This window comes from Pseudopipra pipra, chromosome 6, assembly GCF_036250125.1.
Source record: "Pseudopipra pipra isolate bDixPip1 chromosome 6, bDixPip1.hap1, whole genome shotgun sequence".
NCBI lineage: Eukaryota > Metazoa > Chordata > Aves > Passeriformes > Pipridae > Pseudopipra > Pseudopipra pipra.
The window spans coordinates 47,943,336-47,961,156 of NC_087554.1; the positions used below are offsets into that span (position 1 = coordinate 47,943,336).

At 37.1% G+C, this 17,821-nt stretch overlaps 1 protein-coding gene across 3 annotated transcripts in view; it reads left to right on the forward strand.

The window, feature by feature from the left end:
* Nucleotides 1-17,821, forward strand: part of TDP1 (tyrosyl-DNA phosphodiesterase 1) — a 42,192-nt gene that overhangs the window by 20,774 nt on the left and 3,597 nt on the right. For 2 of the 3 annotated variants that reach the window (XM_064658954.1, XM_064658955.1), the window contains exons 13-15: nt 138-245; nt 981-1,083; nt 9,856-9,970. In XM_064658954.1, coding sequence (XP_064515024.1) covers nt 138-245; nt 981-1,083; nt 9,856-9,970 — 326 coding nt within the window. Of the gene's footprint in view, nt 1-137; nt 246-980; nt 1,084-2,536; nt 2,644-9,855; nt 9,971-17,821 lie in introns of those variants that run through there. The other variant, XM_064658956.1, reaches the window with a different exon arrangement.

Consider the following 17,821-nt stretch of genomic DNA (forward strand, 5'->3'; position numbering starts at 1 on the left):
TCAACTTTTGTCTGGGGGAATAAGTATTGAATGTGAGAAATATAGGTAGTGTTACTGGAAACATGACACTGTAATATGGTATTTTTTAAACCTTAAAATAAAACCATACATGAAAAGAATTCCTGTTGTTTTTCTAGCAAATGGTCAGCAGAAGTCTCAGGTCGAACTCGTGCTATACCTCACATTAAGACATACATGAGACTCTCTCCTGACTTCCAGAAGATTGCATGGTTCTTAGTAACAAGGTAAACAACTAATCAATACATCTCTCACTTAAGAACTTTATATATGACTTTTTTTGTCAACTGCAAGCCCAGGTGAGTTAACTGCCATAATCTCATAATACTTCAAATAGTGATATGAATTTTTGTCCATATTTAATAGAGTTTTTCAATGACGACAGAATTGCATATATTTTTTGACTCTCAACTTGATCTACTTCATAGCAGATACAAATGAAGGATTAACTACAGCACAGTGCTGAATAACAAATTGAAACAAAAATACTTCTTTGATAAATACTTGTTTTCATAAGTATATCAAAGAACAAAATGCCAGGAGCAAAAGATACTGTTTAACACTCTGTACTAGAACGTAAAATGCAAAGCCACACTGTACTAAGTGTAACTAGTAATAACTGAGCTAACCTTTAATCTTCCTGAGTCAAATTGAAGCTATTTACAAATACGAAATTCCTTTCTGAAATGTGCAGAGAAGATTCAAAAAGCTGAATTTGTCTTGTAGATCTGTATGACACAAATAGGCTTGTATAATTATTCACATGTGTTGTATGAATGCTCTTTTGCATATTGTCTCTGCTGCTCCCACTGTGCTGTAAAAATAGCAATAAGGAATAACACCCAAGTCACTTTTTGTGAAAAGACTATTCTGATGGAATTTAAGTTCTGCTAGAAGAACGTTGCTACAGATATTATTTAAACATTTTCTGCTTCACTAATATGCTTTGTTTCTTTTCATAGTGCCAATCTATCTAAAGCAGCTTGGGGAGCTCTGGAGAAAAATGGCAGCCAACTGATGATCCGTTCTTATGAACTTGGAGTTCTTTTCTTGCCTTCAGCATTTGTAAGTTCATAGTTCAAGTACAAATCCTGGAATATGACAAAAATCTGCAAATATTTATGAATACAAGCGTGACTGAGTAATCTAATCAGTGGGTTCTGTGTTTCTAGGTTAGAGAGCTAATAGGAAATGGAGTTTATATGAGGCATTTATAGTCTGTTTTTCTACACAGCAGATATGGATTTGGTGTTGCTGTGACTTTTGTCATGATACTGAAAGGCAATAATGTTTATAAATTGTAACATATACCCTAAATATTGCTGGAAAGGATGATCAAACCTTTTTCATACTTTTTTAAAATAGGCCGTACGTGCATATTCACACTGAAGTGAGGTCGTGACTTGAAAAACAATTCCTAATGTTGCACTGATTGCTGTTCTTGCTTGTTCCTGAAATGCATTTGCAAAGTCATATGACTGTCTCTTAAAACATTAGGTTCCTTATTGAACTATACTTGCTGGTTTTTAGCCCTCCACAGAATCCTATGGTAATGAGTCTTGTGAGTTAGTTGTACATTATATTTAAGATAAAAAGCTTCCCTTTTTTGCTTAGGTTGAGTTTTGTCTTGCTTAGATCCACTACCTGATAGTGAGATGTAAGATTTTGCTTCCTGTGGCTGATTCCTCCTTCTCTCTGGTGAACCTGTTAGTAACATGTTATCATCGACAGATAGGCTGTGATCAGAAACCACTCAAACTCCTTCCTGTGTGAAATTTCTTTCTCTTTCCCAGAGAAAAGATTGCAAGTTTCTCTGAAACAGCATTTGTTTGCTAAAAGTTCTTAGAAATATTTTTCTGGTGAAGAATGTATCTTTCCTAGATAATGTTTGCGGATGATCACGTAATGTTCTGTCATTTCTGCTGATTAGTAGTGTACTCCCAAATGAATATTTACTAATGTTATGACATTGTAAAAATGTTTGCTTACCATAACTGGATAATTGTAATCTCCTAAGATTGCAATATTAAGATTGATAGTTTCTGACTGCAGCTAAAGAACTCCTTTATCTCACTCTTGACATTTATGATGAGTTTGCATAGTACTGAGGTTTCTGATATTGTGAACCTTAGAGACATTATTTTCCAGCATGGTTTATGTGGAAGACAACTTTTAGAGAAAATGTGTTTATCAGAGTGAAACAAGAAAAATCCTATAGCTTCTTATAGTAGGAAGCATTGGGTTTTATATCTCTGAGCTCTAAAAAAAGCAGACATCACTTGCATAAACAACTAGTAATAACAGAAAAATAAAACATTGAAGCAGTTAGTTACTTATTATTAAGTTAATATAATTAATCCAATTTCTATACATACAGTGGATCAGAACAACAATAAAAGTTATTTACACAAACCTGGCCAAGATCTTGATCTCACCGAGTAGTTGTAGGGTGAGTTCAGATTTGCAGAAAGGATGCTGACACTCTTGCGGTTGTGATAATCATTTTTGTTTGTTCAAGGCCTCTCTTCCTAAAACCTACAACTGCTACAGGCTTAGGCTCTCAGCCTGGAGAGAATAATATATGGTGAAGCTTTGCTGCAACTCAAGATCATGTTTTGGTGACAAGTAAGTTGCTCTACTTCTCTGACTCAGCAGATAAGTGTAAGATAATTAACCGCCCCATAAAATAGGTTGGAATCTGGCATCTCAAACATGTCAAAGCAATAGATTACCTTAACATGTGAAACTGCATCATTTGGCCCTACCACGAGAGTAGCCTGTCCATGGCTGTCTTTACTCTCTTAATTGTACTGGCATCACTGCTTAGTGGACACCTTGTGCTTTAAACCAGCTTAGACTGGCCAAAACCAAATTGCACAGATTTCCGTGAACCAGCTGAACATGATCAGATGAGTGCTAATGCAAGGAAGAAGTAGGAAAGGCAAGTTCAAGGGGGCAGAGTGCAGGAAAGTGAGCATGAGATCATATTGAGATAGCCTTCATTTGGCCTGGTTTTGGAACCATGCCTAGGGAGAAAGCTGCTCAGTGAAGTTTTGGGTGGAAAATATACATGAATGGCTAGGATCTGGATGAGGATGTATTGTGCTCTATAAATGGTGAAGCCAAGCCCCCAGATCTCTCCCTTTTTGTCACACTGGTTACTTTAAAGTGGGGGCCCCCTGGTGGTCTAGTGGTTAGGATGCGGCGCTCTCACCGCCGCAGCCCCGGTTCAATTCCCGGTCAGGGAACCCCTCCGGGCAGATGGAGCTCATCAGCCCTGCAAGGCCATCCATCTAAGAGAAGGTCACTCTAAACAAACCTACGTCCTGAGGACCTCCCTGCCACCGTCCGAGCTTTGCTCGGCCCTGGCAGTTGAACCTCAGGGTTAAAGGGTGGGCTCAGTTCAGCGCACACTGTGTCTCACCTAAAAAATCCACTGGTAATGACCTTTCCCAAATCTTCGTTCATGAAGACTGGCCATACCTACCTACCTATTTTAAAGTAGCCATTGTTGGGGGAGAAGAAGGATTTTTTTATTTTTTTTATTATATCAAAGGAACATCTCAAAACATTGTGATCAAAAGCAGATACTGCTTGTGGAAAAGTATAATGGTCAGGCATGTATGTAGTAGTTTATCCCTGAAGATTTCTTGACTTCTGTTCTGTGAACATCTTTTGTCTTCTCTTAGAAGTCTGTAAGCTTTTAGCATTGACAGTCTATTCTGGCTGAGTTCCGCAACTTGACAATGTCACGAAGCAGTGTTCTGAAAATTACTCATTTGATGGTTTTCTTTTCCTGCACTGAAAGAGAAAATAACTCTGTGATCCCTAATCACCTTTTCCATGCCTCTCTTTCCATAGACCTTTATCTGTTTCTAGACTAAAAGGTTGTTAGCCTGCTCAGCTGTTTTTAGGGTGGAGATGATTTGATCATTTTTGCTGCTTTTCTCTATTTTTTTCCTCTGTATCACTTGGGTTGGAAGGGTACTGAGTGGAGGGACAAAGGTTGCACTTAAGATGGAAATATAATTATGGAGAAACAGATGCAGGTATAAATCTGTTCTCAGGGTTCTCTTCACTGGGTCTGTTGGCTTGCTGTATTTTTTGCAAAGTGATGTGTAATTAGTTAGCTTCTGATGGTTTTTCAGCAAGTGAATGAGAGAGTTGTTCATGTAGAATTGACAGAAGTGTGACATCATTCTGATATATCACACATCATGAAAAGGTTTAATTTGTTGTCAAATAAATTAATTAAAATGTATGGAATGTAAAGATGCATTGTGGAAGTATAACGGTTTCTCTGTACAGCCCTCACAATTTTTGTTTTTGTGAATTATAGAAAACTCCTATGCAGGTAACTGTAGTAAAATTGTCTTATGTTTGAATCTCAGACCTCAGAATACAGTACATACTTTGGAAGAGAATAGTTAATTCTTTTCATCCCAGTTTCCTACATATTGATACTTAATTGTAAAGACTGGCAGCCTGAAGACAAGTTGTCACCTGTCAGTAGTCACATTATGTGGTGCATTTGGGAGCAAAGCAGGGAGGGAAACTGCAGCTGATTTGCTTTCTTCGTTGAGAAGTGCCTGCAGAGACATGCAAGGAAGTAGTCAGAGAGACAAATACAAATGCTTGGCTGATGTACATGCAGCTATCTGATATTCAAGTTGCACTGCTTAGCTTGCAAATCTGTCCTCTGTATATGTCCCGCAGTTAGCTCTGCATGAAAAGTGCTTCTTCGATGACTTGGTCTGGTTGTCACACTGGTTCACTGTGGTTTTAGCATACTGTGTGGCAGAGTAGTCTTAGGTGAAGATAACAGAGAACTAGGAATAGACTAAAATTTTTATAAACAGAAGAGTTTGTTTGCAACTAAAGTTATACAAAATACAAACTAGATGAAGTGCTTTGAATAATAAGTGAGCATTCCTAGGCCTTGAGAGACTCACCATGCTCTAGCTATTGGAATGCTGATTTAACACTGCCAATTTCTGGTAGTTCTGTTTCTTCAAGTTGTTTTAAAGTTAATGACACTTATTCTGGTAGAAGTTCAGACTTAGCATCATAGCATCACACAATCACTTAGATTATAAAAAGTCCTTCAAGATCATATAGTCCAACCATTAAAATATCCCTGGCAGTGATGGGAATTGAACCTGTGTCCCAGAATAGAGTGGAGCCTTAATCCTGCACCTTGGCATGTTTGGCCATGGCTACCCTGGTGTACTTGTGTAGCACACACTTAATGTTACTCATCTTAAGAACTCCTCTAGCATTGTGGCTTGTGCCTTCTATTTTCTGCTGAATACAAATTTGGAAGTGGATCATTCCTCACCTGCTATCAGTTGACTGCCAGTTTTTGTCTTTTTTTTTTTTTTTAAGATGCTTCCAAAATTATGCTTTGAGGTTGGGTCTTGGCCTGGTGTGCTAATACCGACTCTCAGAAATATGCCAAATGGTTGTTCTTAACACAGCAACAGCTGTTATCATTTACAATTCTAGTGTTTAGGGAAAAATCAGCTGATGCTGACATTTTGATCAATAGAAGCTTGTGATCCAAACTGTTTATAGAATTCATGTCCTGTGTTTGAACTACATTTTCCTTTCTATCTCCACTTCTATTTTGTACTTCCTACATCTACACTCCCTCTCTTTTTCAACTTGCTGTTTCAGCTGCTGGGGGATTCCTTTCCAGAGGCTAAAATAAAGTACATCTTTGACAGGTAAAACATGCTGAGAGAATTCCATCATCTAAAAGCATAGAATTCTGGGAAGCATGTTCCAGTAACTACTTTGTTTGAAAAATCTTGGAAGTGACTAATGGGAAGCTTTTTAAGTAAATAGTTCCTCCTCATAGCTTCTGTTTCTGATAAGATTGTAAGGTAAACTGAGCTTGAATATAAAAGTTGGTGGAATACTTAAATCTTTTTAAAGATTTATTGAATATGGTACTAGCCACTCAGCTTTTGGAAATATAAGCTCACAAAAACAAAACAGTTGCTATTAAACTGAAAACTTACCCATAATTGCCTACCTAGGGCTATAAAATGCTACAGTTACATTTAGATAATCAATCCCAGACAACTAACAACAGTATTTCAGATTCTGAAATGCTGTATTTGATGGTAAGTACTCACTGGTAATGAGTTGACTGTGATAATTATAATTGACTGTGGGGCTGGGCGTATGAACTGAGTCTGGATTAGAGAGCAACCAGGCATGGTCAGTGAGATCATCAGAACTGAACTGCTTAAATTTTTGTGGAGTTGACATAACTGAACCAGGCACCTTCCATCATAGCTCAACCAAAATTAAGTAGGTTAAGCTCTTTGACTGTAACATTAGCTTCCAAGGTAATGTAGTACCCCTTTCTTGGAATTCTCTAGTTTCCCAACCAGGAAATGTTGGGAAATATTAATGTTTCAAAATATATTCTTTGAGCAGCAGTTGCAAAGCAAAATAAAGCTGTGGAGGGAAAAATTCTGAAAGAATAGAATATGACTGAGGAAAACTTACAAGGCAGGCAGAATTATTTTAGGCAAGATCCTGCTGCTTGTTTTTTGGAAACAGCAGTGAGAGCTGTCAACATTCAGGAAATGCTCAAAACAGATAAAGTGTGTGAATTAGTTCAATTTCTGTGTGAAGATAGACACATGAGTTATTTTTAAAAGCATGTGAATCTCCTCAGAGAGCCTTGGTAAAGAATGTATTCCATAAACTAGACTCTTACTCCAGGGTGTTTTGAGGAAAACTAAATATCTTTTCTTAGATTAGTATTTCCTTAATGGAAGGTCTCTCTAGGTTAAATTCTGATACGAATAAAACAATTTAGAGATAAACTGATGAAGTCAAGCAGCATTGGAGGATAGCATCAGAGAAGAAATAAGGCTTTCAGAGGAGAGGAAAATATAACTGCTGACTACTGAGGAAGTACAGGCAGAGGAAAGCAAAGTGTGGCACAAGAGAAGGAAACAAAATGCTTGAAAAGAAAGATGCTGAAGTAATAAGGCATGGAGTGTAGAAGAAACTAAGCAGAAACAAAAATTATTACTAGATTGAAAAAAAGGATGTATAACAGGGGTAAAAAAATGAAAAATGTCCTACAATTAGTGCTTTTTTTCCTTTAATGTTGAGTGAAAACACTTCTATGAACTTTAGAGTGAATACATGCAACATAGTTTGTGATACTTGAATTAAACTGCCATTACTTTGTATGTAGAGGCTGAAATAGGTGTTGTCCTGCACTCTGTGCTTTGATCACAAGGGTTACGCAAGTTTCAAACTCGGATGGTGCCAGGCAGCAGCTTTGTAATTTTGGTGCTCTTGATCAGGCAGGAGTATGAAGTTCATTGTAGAATAAGAACCATCTCACAGTATAGCAGAGAAACCTTCTCTGCCATTCCACACTTATCCCATAGCTGCATGTAGAAGACAGAGAGAAGCTCACAGGCTCTTGGGGCAGTCAAACCTCATACATGCCATTTTAGCTGACGATTTCAATGTTGTGAGGGGTATCTAGGACTGCACACTACCCAGACCCTCCACCAACTGAAACCTGACTACTGTGAGTTCTGAAAAAAGCTCTTGACACCACCACCACTTACACAGTTCCTGTAGTTTGTGAGCTATAGAATCGCTGCCGTATTTCATGTTCTTTCCACTACAGACAGAAGTATGGTTATTTGCATTTTACATGGAATTTCTGCCAACCTCTGAATGATCCACAAAATGCTGTGTCCTGGTTTTAATGAACTTTTATGAAAATTCACCTGACTTTAATGGTAAAAGAAGGGGAAGTTCAAAATGGATTTTCATTTGTACAGTCCTTTAGCATGGATCGTGTGTGTTTGTTTCCCCTGTTTTTTTGCTTAAAAGTCAGTGGCTTTTGCCTAGTCCTTGAAATAATACAAAATGTTTCTTACATAATAACTGGTGGTTTGCTCTTACTTTGCGTCATGAGACAAAAGAAACATCGATATTCTAAAGCAGATTCTTGAACTGACTTGCTAGAACTGCTGTAATACAGCTTGACATTGGCAACTCTCCTTTTTCTCTGTTACTATGCTTCTTGAAAATTAAAGAAAAAAGTATAAAGCTACATTGATTCCCATGCTTTGTGTGGTCTTGTGAATGTTGGTTTCTCCAACTTAAAATGATAACATTTCATGATGTAATACTTCAGTGAAGAAAAACTTGCGGTATTGTATATAGACAGGAATCTCAATTCAGCCAGCATGTATGTTTGGATACAATGGGATTTTTCTAGTGGTAATTAAGATGCTTCCTTGTGCTATCACAAAACAGTAATGCAGTAAAACTTGAACTGATGGACCATGGAGCTTGGGTAAAGTGTAAGTTCATATTTGGACATGACCTGGCAAGGTATACTCACAGCCCAGAAAGCCAGCTCTATCCTGGGCTGCATCAAAAGCAGTGTGGGCAGCAGGTCAAGGGAGAGGATTCTGCCCCTCTACTCTGCTCTTGAGGATCCCACCTAAGTACTGCAACCAGATCTGGGACCCTCAGCACAGGAAAGACCTGTTGGAGCGGATCCAGAGGAGGGCCACAGAAGTGGTCAGAGAGGTGGAGCACCTCTCCTGTGAGAAAAGGCTGAGAGAGCTGAGATTGTTCAACCTGGAGAAGAGAAGGCTCCAAGGAAATCTTATTGCAACCTTTAGTAGCTGAAGAGGGCTTGTATGAAAGGTGGGGACAGACTTTTAATAGGACCTGTAGGGACAGGACAAGGGGTAATGGTTTTAAACTAAAAGAGGGTAGATTTAGGTGAGATACAAAGAAGAAATTTTTTACTGTGAGCATGGTAAAACACTGGCATAGGTTTCCCCAAGAGGTGGTAGATGCCCCATCCCAGGGAATGTTCAAGGTCAGGTTGGATGGTGCTCTGAACAAGCTGATCTAGTGAAAGATGCCTTGCTCAGTGCAGAGGGATGGACTCAGATGACCTTTGAACTTCCCAACCCAAACTATTCTTTGATTTTAGACAGAAAAATATAGCTGTTAGTTATATCTTAAAAATAAATAATAAAAACTTGATAGCCTTTAAACTTCTGTTCTAATCAATTTGTACTTGATTAACAATAGGCTATTTGAAATCTCAGGCTTGCATTTGTATAACTCACTACAGTTGATGAATGGGATCCAACTTTTCTGCAGAAGTGGCTAAGCAATAATGTCTGCCCAAGTTATTTGAATCACTTTAAATCTCTTTTCCCTTCTATTGCATTATAGCTTTTTTTCTTTTTATAGTCCTTAAACTTGTTTGACAGTAATACTGTCATTCTGAGTGTATTCTTTGGAGCTTTTACGCAAGCAGTTTCAAATCTTCATTAAATTTTTTAGGGTCTAGGGATGATGTTACCCAAGATATCTGAAAAGCACAGATTTGAAGACTTGTTTCTATAACAGAGAGTGAATTCTAGTGCAGTTCATGAAACACTGATTAACTAACTACTGTGATCATGGTGAAACTAAGCAGCAAAAAGAATTTTTAAAGCTTTTCACTTTAGTTAAATACTAAACGCCAAAGGTGCTCACCTAGTGAATATGGAATCGATATATGTGTAATGGTCTGAGAAGACAGAGTATATCCATGTGTGAGGCCAAGCCAGTGAATGTACTAGAGAAGAGCCTGAAATAGTAGAAGTAAGGGAAGCTGAAGACAGGAAGGTACTTCAGGAAGTATCTAATCTCAGTAATGGAGGCAAAACATTTTGTTTATTAAAATAATTTATTGAGAAAGCATCTATCCTTGATTAGGTTTGTCTTTTTCCCATAAACTAAGTCGTCTTTCTTCTGTATGTTTCCCTACCTTCATAGGGACTGGACAAAGGTTACTTTCATGTAGGAGGAAGAAAGCTTCCAGAAAGGAAAGATTCAGCAACATATTTTCCTGTACCTTATGACCTGCCACCAGAACAGTATGGAAGCAAAGGTAAGATGTGTCTTCAGAAGAAAAGTGGGTGTATTATACATGAAGTAAACTAATTTGAGTAATTCTGAGTCAGCTGAATACTGCTGTGTTCTAAAGCTTTATTTTAACATTTTTGTGGCATGACTGTATTTGATACGGTATCAGTCCATGTTCTGCTAGTGACTTCAAAGAAAGCAACTATAGAGTTCTTTAGTTTTAATTTTTTTCTTTATTATTGTTTAAGTTTTGGATTAACAACTTCAACACTATTTTTTATTCCTCCTCTAGGGTTCTTATGTGCATTAGGAAAGTAGATATGCTTTATGTAACCAAAATGTTTTTGTGCAGAAACAATGGAGGAAGGAGTGTTGAAAGGGGAATGTTTGGAAGAGAGCAGGCATAAGTTAAAAACAATCCTATGGAAGTGGAGTACTAAGAAAATACTGTAGAGCAAATGTGAAAGAATTGCTGCAAATCAGAAGAGTTGCTTTTGATCCATTCTATACTTCATAGGCTATATTTCATAACACTTAAAGAGGTTTACAAAATCTCAACTTTCTCAGTTTCTGAGACTAACTCTAGAATATACAAATCAGGAAAGTGATAAGGAAGTGCAGCTATGTGGTGATGATGGTTCAAAAATCTAAAAATATTGAGGATAATAGTGTTGATGCACAACCTGAAATACTTGGTAAGAGTCAATTTCTGTATTTTTGTTCTTAAAGATAATGTCAAAAGATTGTAACTTCTTTTTTGAGAAACCTTAATCTAAAAAAGACATCCTCTATAGCAGAGCTTGAAATAACAGTAAGAGTGTTTATAGAAACTCACATCTTTCTGTACATTTTTGAACTAACAAATGATGTGGGGAGAAACAATGTTTAAAAGCTAAGAAGTCAGTAGACTTCAATGAAGTCTTATATAGTAAATAAAAGTGAAGACACATTGTTTCAGGGTGATGGGAGTCCTGCAGCAGGATCAGAGCCTGTGAGCATGATGCTTCTTGCTGTGGTTGAAGTAAGAAGGTTTCACCAGCATACTCTTCATCAGGTGACCTGTAGTAAACAGCAATCATGAGGTTTCCTTTGTTGGCTTGACCTCCAATTTTTTGACCCACAAGTTCTCACTCACATTGCAGCTTTTCAAGCACAGCTCTGTGCAGTCAATCCACTTTTTTATATTTAGAGGAAATCCCTGTCTCTCTTCCTTGCCTGTCCCTCCTGAACAGCTGATAGCCATTGATTGCAGTGCTCCAGGTATGTGATTTATGCCCCTAAGTTTCAGTGATATCAATTAGATCACAGCTTTCTAACTGCATAGGGGCTTACAACTCCTGTGCATCATCCATGCTGTGTGCATTGGTGTACAGGCACTTCTCCTGGGCTGCTGATCATGTCACCTTTTTAGAGGAACAAGCCCTAATTCCTTTGCAACATTTCACAGGTGTTTCCCTGTTGGTTCCTAATGCAGCAGCAGCCTCTGGCTCTTCTGTGTTGTTCAAATCTCCATCCTCTTTTACCACTGAGTCTAGAATAAAGCCGTGCTTACAGTTCTGGCCAGCTTGTTGACAAAGAGGCTCTTGCCCCACTTGGTCTGGTGAATCCCTTCAGCTTCCAGCAAACCTGACTTCTCTTCAGTAGGTCCATGATCATAGAAGTCAAAACCTTAAGTATGGCAGCAGCTACACAGCCTGGCATTCACCTCTTCAATATGATGTATGTTCTGTAGCCTGGAAAAATGATTGTTCTGCTCTCAAGAGCTCACTACTTACCTAGAAGTCCTAAGTGGTATTTCAGTTTTCCCAGAGAAAAAAATACTGGCTCAATGTAGAAATGATAATAAAAGCTTTTTATGCTGTTTTATTTAGTATAAAACAACTCTGTCCATTTTAGTACTGTTAATGTTGTGTTGGGGAGCAGTGGCAGGGGTTGTGCCTGGGTTACAAGCCAACTACAGGGCAAGAACATACTACAACTAGCAATTGTGCTCTAGGGTATGTATGCACTGTCTGCTTGTTAACTGATACTCAAACTCATGGTTTTGGAAGGTTTTTCTAAAAGGTCATACTTAGGTTTTTTTAAATTTTAAAACAAAGATTAACAATTAGAATTTGTGTGTATTCTTAAATGTGTTTCATGTACTGTCTTCCTTGTGCAAAAATGTACTTGTATAGTTAATATTATTCTTGCTTTAGTTCTAGCATTTAACCTACTGTGTCAGTGAGCTTTATGCGTATTTCAACTTAATGTGAAATTTTTTTTTGCAATGAACTTTTTTCACATTCTGCATGGAAAACTTTCTTCTGTAGAGGACTCATTTGACTAGTTCAGGTTTTGTGTTCCAGCTTTCTCCGGTGATATGAACAGATGTCAGAATTCAGGTTGTCTAGGCTTTGGCAGTGGAAGTAAAGTCAACTGCCTGTGCCCTTTCACATCTCTTTCCTGAATATTCTATTTCAGTTCCTTGGCCTCATTGTGGAAAAGATGTTTAAAGAATTCCCATGTTGTGGGATGGACTCATAAAATAATCTGCCCTTAACAATACAGTTGTCAACTTTCAAACTCTCTGGAGAGTGATATAAATAGATTTATTTTAATAAAGTCTTGAGAAGCAGAAATGCGAGTAATTATCCTTTCCCTAAAGAAACCATATTGACTGATCCCTGTAATTGAAGGAGAAAAGGCTCTGGGGGATTTTCCATTAACTCAGATTCTCTAACCATGGGAAAACAAAGTACACATCACTTTCATATAATCAGAAAATTCCTATTAGGAGCAGGAGGGAGGAGAAGCGGGTGAAATAATGAAGAGATGGTCAGGAAGAAGGCTGTGTATTTGCTATGTAAAGTTCTGAGTAGAATATAGGTATTCCAAAGTACATTGTTTTTTCCTGTACAAATTCTAGTCATGGATCAAATATACTTGGAGAATTCTATTATATAATGTAACAAAGGGAAAGAAAAGCAGTTTCATATTTTGTGGAACTAATTTAATTGCAGAGATTTTGTCATTCTGTCACAAAGGCTTTCTGTCATACTAATTGGTGTTTATCATATTGGACAGGACTTGAGCATGAAAACTGTTACAGTGAAGTTAATGCATCTTGAGAAGCAATAGAATAGATCTCAGTACATACACTAATAAACTTGTCAGTAAATTATGTAAATAATCTGCCTAAATTCAACCATAATAATTCATGAGGTTGATCTATGGCCTTTTAATGTCCATTAAGTTTAATAATAATGAAATAATTTGGTCCTTGTCCTACTTTTCTCTCACCCATATAATAGGAGGAAAAAGATACAGAAGTCTTGCCCACCTTTGCCTGGTTTGCCTCATTAGTCAATAGGTTTCATTCTAAAAATGAATTATAGGCAAAACAGGAAAATAGGATCTCTTGGAGAAACAATCATGAAGATTTTCTTCCTCTGCTTCTCCCAAAGATTTTTAGAATATAAATTGAGATCATTGTGAGACAGATAATTTCTTGGGTTTGCCTGTTTTTCTCTCCCAGAGAGATGGATTATCCATCACTGAAATGTAATCATAGGCTGAGCTGTAACCACGGAAGGATGTATTGATGTGCTTTAAGATGTCACTGGTAGAGAAATTATGATATATTATCTCTGTGACACATAACATAGTTAAAATTTTCTCATTTCTTTCATTAAAGTTTTCAGCTGTATTTCAGACTTGCACAGAGACATGTTGGACAATATGTGGACAGGTAAACTCTACCTGCTGCTACCAACCCGAGTCATTTGACCTTCCTGAAGGGAACAAAGAATAAAATTTAACTGAGTCTCAAACCATAGCTGGTAGCAGCATTGTCACTTCAAGTTGAGATGAGTTGGTAACATTTTTTCTGTGAGAGGAATCATACCAGAAATATTTTCATGTCAGGTAGCTCATTGTAACTATATATGATGATTAAATAAAACCCGAAAAACCAAATAAACCGACCCATCAAAGCTACTATCAAACACTAAAGTGCTTGAAAAAATATTTGTGAATCAAAAAATTGTCAGAAAATACTGATTATGTGATTAATTAGCTCAATGAGTCACTGAATCTATGTAAAACATACTGTTGTTTTATTAACCCTCAGTATTTTGGGCTACTTCATCTGGGCTTTTTTCCTATTGAGTTGCACTTAGCTTTCTAGTCACCTTTAAGTATGATTAGATTTCTGCTTAATTGGCTGTTTTCTGCTCTTTTAGGGAAACCTCAGCAGGTGATACCTTTCTGAAACATTTCTCTGTGATGTCATTCTGCCAGATTTTAGGTTTATTTATCTCACGTACTTGTTGCAGAACTCTCTTTACACCACTGCTGAAAAGGGGATGAACTAAAAATAAATCTATCAGCAAAAACTATTGAGTTGACTGGGTTACAAGGTAGGAATTAATATAAGCTTTTTCTGAGCTCTTAGTTCAAAATGCTCTGGAACTTCTTAAACCCTCTGGAGGAGAATTCTATAAAATAGAGAGGTAAGTGTATTCTGATAAGTTATTTCTCATTTAATTTTCTCTTAAGTGTATATATTTAAATCAAGGAAAGAAACAGATTGTTTAGTTGATTAATAGTATAGAGAAAACATGTGTATACAATAAAATAAGACAGGTTCCAACTCAGTCAAGATTAATCTGAAGTTAGAGTGAAGCTACATATTAGTCTCTCTACATGCCAATGATATGAATTACATTAGCCTTTGGTTATTTTGCTCTGTGGTGAAGATTTTTCCTGAATGATTCTAACAACTTGTAAAAACGTACTAAAATGTATTTCATTATTTTTCAGTGGAAAATCTATTTTACCCTTGGTAACTAGGGACTAAAACGTGAGTCAAATCTCATGCTATGAGAGGCTGGAAGAATGGGGGGGAAATGAGATGGAAATTAGCTTTAATGCAAGTTGAAGCATTGAGGAGAAATTAACAGCCCACTTAACAATTAATTAGTTCTCTAGCTGAAGTTTTCAACCTCTGACAGCTGTGATTTCATGTTCTTAAGGATGCACAAAAGGATCTGTAACGTCGCACAGGAACAGCTCTCTCCCTTATGAAGGGCCCTGCTCACTGTTCAATGTTCCATAGCCACGCTTACGTGGAAGAGCAAATTGACCTTTTCCTTGTAACTTCAGATATTCAGTGTTTGAAATTTTGTCTGGTTTTCAATGAGTGGGAACTGGAAGTATGGCAAATTACAGTTGGTAAATATTTATAGTGATTTCAGTGAACTAGTAACACTGCATCTCATTTGTCACATAGAAACTGTTGTGTTGGGTAAAAAGAAAAGAAATTAGTGGCATATTTGCCTCCAGCTCTGGTAGGTTTAGGTATTTATGTTTATCCTGTTATTTCAGAGTTGGTATGATTTTCATTTATCCTGCCTTGTCCTAATAACACAGTGCTTAAAAGAAGAGATGGGTGTTTTGTCCAGCTAAGTTAGAGGAATTCTTCATTACTCTGAGCTCCCTCACAAGGACCTGGTGTATCCTCAGGAGGTCAAATAAGTTCTGGGAAAACGTCACTGTATGTGGTCTCTACCTTTTTCCCATCTTTTGTTTCTTGTCCAAAGTTCTAGAATTCTTCACTTTCTCTGTTTAGTAATTCAAATATTTTTTTAAGACATTAAGAAAGAAGACTTCTGGGGAAGTCATTCATATTTTTCAGTAACCTCCTTTTTCTAATTAATATCGCATAGCTACATGAAATCTGTGTACTTCCTAGAGTTTGAAAGAACTAGACTAGTAGCATCCTGTATGCTTAATACAGTACAAAGTCTAAGAGAATTACCCTTTGTTCTGAGAAGGTGACAACTAGGAGCTAGTCCTGTTTCTAGTGATAGTAATACATTGAATAGAAAATATTTCACTTCTTTAACACTCAGAGCAATGGTGAACATAAATCTGAGTATGTTTACAAGTTTAATTTTCAATTTTTCAAGCAGCAAGTATATTTTGTTATTGTAATTCATTGCAAGGGGCAGGGAGTTGGGTTTGGAACCAGTCTCATCTGTGTTGGCATCGATTTCCTTCCTCAGCAGAACCAAAAGCATTATTATTGACTGGTAAATCTGCAGTTTGAGACTGAAGCTCTCTTAAGGCAGCTTGACATCAGATAATTCCTCAGATAGCCTCCCAGAGTCCAAGTGTAACATTTGGGTAGATGGGAAAACCTGTTTGCCTGGAAGCTGTTTATAATGGTTGTGAAGAAATTAACACTTTGCATGAGAGGAAACTTGAGTTACAGGGTCACCATTTAGTTTGACCACTTCTATATAATGTTTTGATAGGGTTGCAGACTTGAAGACCAGAAGGAGCCACTAGATCGTCTGATCTGTTTTGCATATGTTACTAGCCAATTTCTTTGAGCTCAAAGCTTGTGTTTGACTAATGGAGATGTTCCAAAATGTTCTTCAGAGCACCGTCACAAGATGGCAGATTCACCAGGTGGTTGATATTTTGCTTCAATAGTTGGCCAATTCAAGAATTTTAAAAAGCAGCTTAGTTTGGTTATTCTTTCTCAGGATAGATGTATGATGCCCAGTCTAGTTATAGAACTTAAATGTGATTTGAGCCATCTTGTGTAGAGTGCAAAATTTGTAGGTGAAGTCTGAGGAGATGTAAGAGTATGATGTCCTGACAGGTCAGAGTCAAGGTTGCTCAGAGGACTTGGTCATTTTTCCTTCAGAGTATTTCTTCCCAGCTCCTTTAAATTACCAACACAAAACAATTATATTATGCATGATATGCATAGTTTGCATCTTTCATTGCTGCAGAGAATAACATGGGTATTTTACATCTGGCAGTTTTAAATAAAGATTAAGATCATTCTTACTCTGACATGACAAAGGACTCATTAATTTTTAGCAGATAATATTTGTTGTGTGTAACATGTATGTTATTAACTCTTTGCACATTGCTGGTTTGAGTAATCCCAATTGATCACCTCCAAAAGTCAACTGAACAGCAGAAGGTCATTTGTGGGCAGCAGTTGCATCTTTAGGGCAAAACATTTAAAGAATTTTTTAAAATTAACAATATCTGGTAGCTGACAGTACTAAATTTTATCTCTACAGATAAACTGTATAGATACAACAGTCTCTTCAATGCCTCTGTTGTTAACCAACAGATTCAGGCAGCGTCAATGATACTAACATAAATGAAACCTGTAGACTAGCAGTATAATTGTAGAGTGCCTTGGAAGGAAAGCTGAAAATTATCCAGTCTGGTATTTTGGAAACACAACAACCTATCTTACTTGGCAAGATATCTTTATAAGTAAAATTTCTTTGTGTCTTTTGATAGTACTCAGATCTTTATTTCTCTGTAGAATCTTTCAGATGAGTACTGCAATTTTGTTGTATAACATTATCTTCTCATTGAGCTCCAGCATCATATCTCAGTTGTAATATTGCTGTTCTTTCTTACCAATACAAGTTGACCTGTTCCTCTCATGAAAGAAAGCACAGCATTTCATTTAGAGTGCTTGGGGGCTGATTCCCCTCTTACTTTTGTTTCACCCTGTTGAGAAGTTTCTTACAGCAGATTACATTACACAAAGGAATACAACCCCAGGGTTTCTTTGTAACTTTGCACGGAAAAAGGTACAAGCTGCTTGGTGTAGTCAAGGAATATCACTTAATTTGTGATTTAGATATTACACAGTTTACTGACTGAGGAAATCATCTGCGGTATGGGGGCAACTTGAAACTTTAATACGTAAGTATATCAAGGTGTTTTTATAACAACTTGGGAGAGGCCTCAGAGAAGTGCAAAGGACTTTTTTTCTCATCACATCAACACTTTGAGATACAAAACAAATCATGTGTTTAAACTTCAGTACTGGGTTGTGCTTTATACTCCCCCC